The sequence below is a fragment of the Frieseomelitta varia genome, unplaced genomic scaffold, assembly GCF_011392965.1.
Source record: "Frieseomelitta varia isolate USP_RPSP 00005682 unplaced genomic scaffold, Fvar_1.2 scaffold_150, whole genome shotgun sequence".
Classification (NCBI taxonomy): domain Eukaryota; kingdom Metazoa; phylum Arthropoda; class Insecta; order Hymenoptera; family Apidae; genus Frieseomelitta; species Frieseomelitta varia.
The window spans coordinates 368,225-371,250 of NW_025109195.1; the positions used below are offsets into that span (position 1 = coordinate 368,225).

A 3,026-nucleotide genomic window follows, 5' to 3' on the forward strand; every position below is an offset into this window, starting at 1 on the left:
CTGTGGAGGGTGAATTGCCCGTGAATCTGCCAAATTTAGGTCTTTCTCATGTTGATAGAAAAAGTGAACATAATATTCGTCGCCGCTATAACTTTTACGCAGCCGTTGGATGTTGCTGTTAATACAAATACGAAAGGTATCAGTCGAGTCTCTGACCTGTGCAAGGAACTGAAGCATGTAATCAGTTTCATTCACGTTAGCACAGCCTATAGTAATGCCTACTTATCTGAAGTCGAAGAAAAAGTTTACACGTAAGATTAAATTACATAAAAGCTTTTCTTCAAATACTTCATTATGGCATAAAAATATGTAGCTTATAATTAGTACGGAAGACAGTGCGACAAGTAAGTTTATTTCTTCTTAATAATCTGACAGCACAAGTTGGGAACCTTCGGCGGTAATCGACATTTGCGATAAACAACATAAAAACTCAATCGCACTATTAGAAGAATCAATTTTGAAGATTCATCCAAACACATGTACATTCACAAAAAATCTAGCAGAGCAGATAGTGTTCAGTGATTGTAAAAGTTTCTCAACTGCAATTGTAGAACGACCAAGTATAATTGGTGCTTCTTTGCCAGAACAACCATGTCCTGGTTGGTAATGTCTATGGAGTTACAGGCATTCCTACAAGAAATTTTTAATATATTCTAATATTAATAAATTTTAATATACTCTAATATTAATAAATTTTATTTTATCTATTTTAGTATCTAAAATATCTACTTTATCGTAAAAATCATTCAAACCTCTTCATTTCTTTAATTATATTTCAAACTGTTGCGAAAACAATTCGGAAAACACAGTTCGGAAAAGCAGCTTGAAACAACGTCATTTAAAGAAATACTTAATATCTTTGCACCCAGCGTTTCTTTTTACTATTCATTACACCTTGGACTCTCGCAACATACTGTTCGTTCTCCTTCCTGTCGGGCTTCTGTTCCCCTCCTCTTTTACTAGCTACCAATATACATACAACACATAGAGCACACATACCAACCTTGGTTGCTACGTTCGTCGACATTCATAACGTATCAACCTTTTCCTTTCTTTCACGTGGAGGAAATCTTTGAGAGACATCCGACGATCCTGAGGGAGTTGTCGGGTAGTGCCAGATTTCTACCGACTAAAACCTCAACGATGGCTATCTGCCTGCCCGTGGAGGGTAACTCTGGAACCGGTAATTACTCTGGTGTCACTCAGGCAGTAGCCTCTACGACTTCTTCTCGGGACAGGTGTTGTTGTTCACTTCTTCATGTGTATGGGTGATGGTACCAGGGCCATGTTGGTACCGCCACTACTTGGGGGCTTCGAGGGCCATCATCCTATTTTGTAGATTGTTTGATTTTTGTCGTTCCTCGCGTTTTCCCCCGTAGCGCTATCTAGCCCTATGAGGTGTTGTTTCTCTGGTTGCCGTTTCTTCTGGTTTTGTTCATCCGTCTGATCAGGGTAAGGTTTTAACTCGTAGCTTACCTAGAACGATGCGATAAGGTCGTCCACACGGGTCCTGGTCTAGAATGTTAATAAGTTCTCCAATCCCGAATCATCTTCTGCAGTTTGATAACCTATATAATTTGTACAGTGTGTCCTCATTTAGAGTGTCCCGTATTTTCCTCCTTCTGGCGCGTTGGAAGCGGCAACGCGCTCTAATGCTGACCGCTTTATCCTTATATCCTCCGATCACCAGTTTGTCGAGAGTCTCAAGCTCGGTTTGGATCGAGGGATGGCAGTGTTTCAAATGTCATACAGTGCCTTTTGGAACCATTTCACCTCACCTTGGACGTCCGTGTCTGTGCCAAAAAATGGGGTAGACCATACCGCTGCTCGTGATGCTGCCACTAGGATGTCTTTATGTTTCTTTGTAGTTCATCTTGAAGTTGGTAGCTGTTTCCTTCCTTCTTCAGAAGCCGAGCGAAGAGGGTGCTGGTGATAGCTTGGGATTCCTATCTGTCTGTCTGCTTTAATGCTTATGCGGATGTAGATGGTCGCTGAGGAACTCCGCTTCCATTCAGTGATTTGGTTAACAATGGCCAGGGATGCCCATGACAGATTTTCGATAGATTCGCCTTTCCAGCGACTGCAGATTTTCTGACCTCCTGAATCAGGAGGCGTACATCGCCGCCAACCCTGAGTCCTCGGGGTGCGCGGAGACGGCGACTGCCACCCGGAGCAAACCGACGAGGAGGACAACGAGGGCGGCGTCTGCGCGACCCCCGCAGTGCGAGGAAGAAATCAGCGACGACCGATCACCAACCCAGGCGGATCCCCCCGCCCAAATGAACCAGAAAGGAACCAGCCAGGACGGGGGCCAGTAGCAAAAACACTAGCACCGGCGGTGCAACCATCACCAGCGGGAGGGTCACGAAGGCCACGACGCTTCGGCAGCGCGCGTCCTCGTGCCCTCCGACACCGCCAGCACCGCCGGAGAGAAAAAGCGCCTCCCCCCGCGGTACCGCCACAGCGGCCGCAAAAACACGGACATCGGGGGGAAGGGCGCCCACTCCGCCTGGGCCGCCCAAGATACCACCGCCAACCTCCATGACACCGTTGGGCAACAGAGTCGTCGCACTGCGTGCGGGTCGCGCAGCGCCGGCGAAGAGGACGGCTAACACGACGACGTCTGCAACGACTGCTGCTACAAAAAAGAGGAGCGTCAGAATCCTGAGCGCCCCCCCCCCCAACAGCAACACCAGGGTCACCCCGCTGTTGAGGAAATCACCCCCGGGGGCAAGAAGACAAACCTCGGGCCCACCCAACAAGTCGCCCCGGGGGCACACGCACAGTCCGCCCGAGGACCTCTCCGGCGTAGCGGCGCCACCCCCCCGGGTCCCTCGGGCCGAGCAACCCCACCGAGCTTCCTGACGAGACATCCGCCGACGACACCAACACCAGCGACCACGACGAGGTCGCAGCCGTCGCCGAGTCCAGCCCGGAGCTGGCCAACCCCACCCGCGGCGTCGCCCCTGACGACGTTCGCGGAAGTCGTCCGGGGCCCGGTCTCCCCCCCCCCCCGCCCCAACCAA

The 3,026-nt window shown here is 49.7% G+C and overlaps 1 protein-coding gene across 1 annotated transcript; it reads left to right on the top strand.

Annotated features, from left to right (window-relative positions):
- On the top strand, positions 1–631 carry LOC122535108 (putative fatty acyl-CoA reductase CG8306). Its single transcript, XM_043666335.1, has 2 exons — positions 1–251; positions 376–631. The coding sequence occupies exons 1-2, from the start codon at positions 49–51 to the stop codon at positions 605–607; spliced, it is 435 nt and encodes a 144-aa protein (XP_043522270.1). The 5' UTR covers positions 1–48; the 3' UTR covers positions 608–631.
- The last annotated feature ends 2,395 nt before the right edge of the window (positions 632–3,026 follow it).

Excerpts from the sequence above, each read along its gene's own strand:
- LOC122535108 (XM_043666335.1), top strand. The coding sequence starts at position 49 with ATGTTGATAGAAAAAGTGAACATAATATTCGTCGCCGCTATAACTTTT. Across the intron at positions 252-375 it reads GTCGAAGAAAAAGTTTACAC|CACAAGTTGGGAACCTTCGG; the intron begins GTAAGATTAAAT and ends ATAATCTGACAG.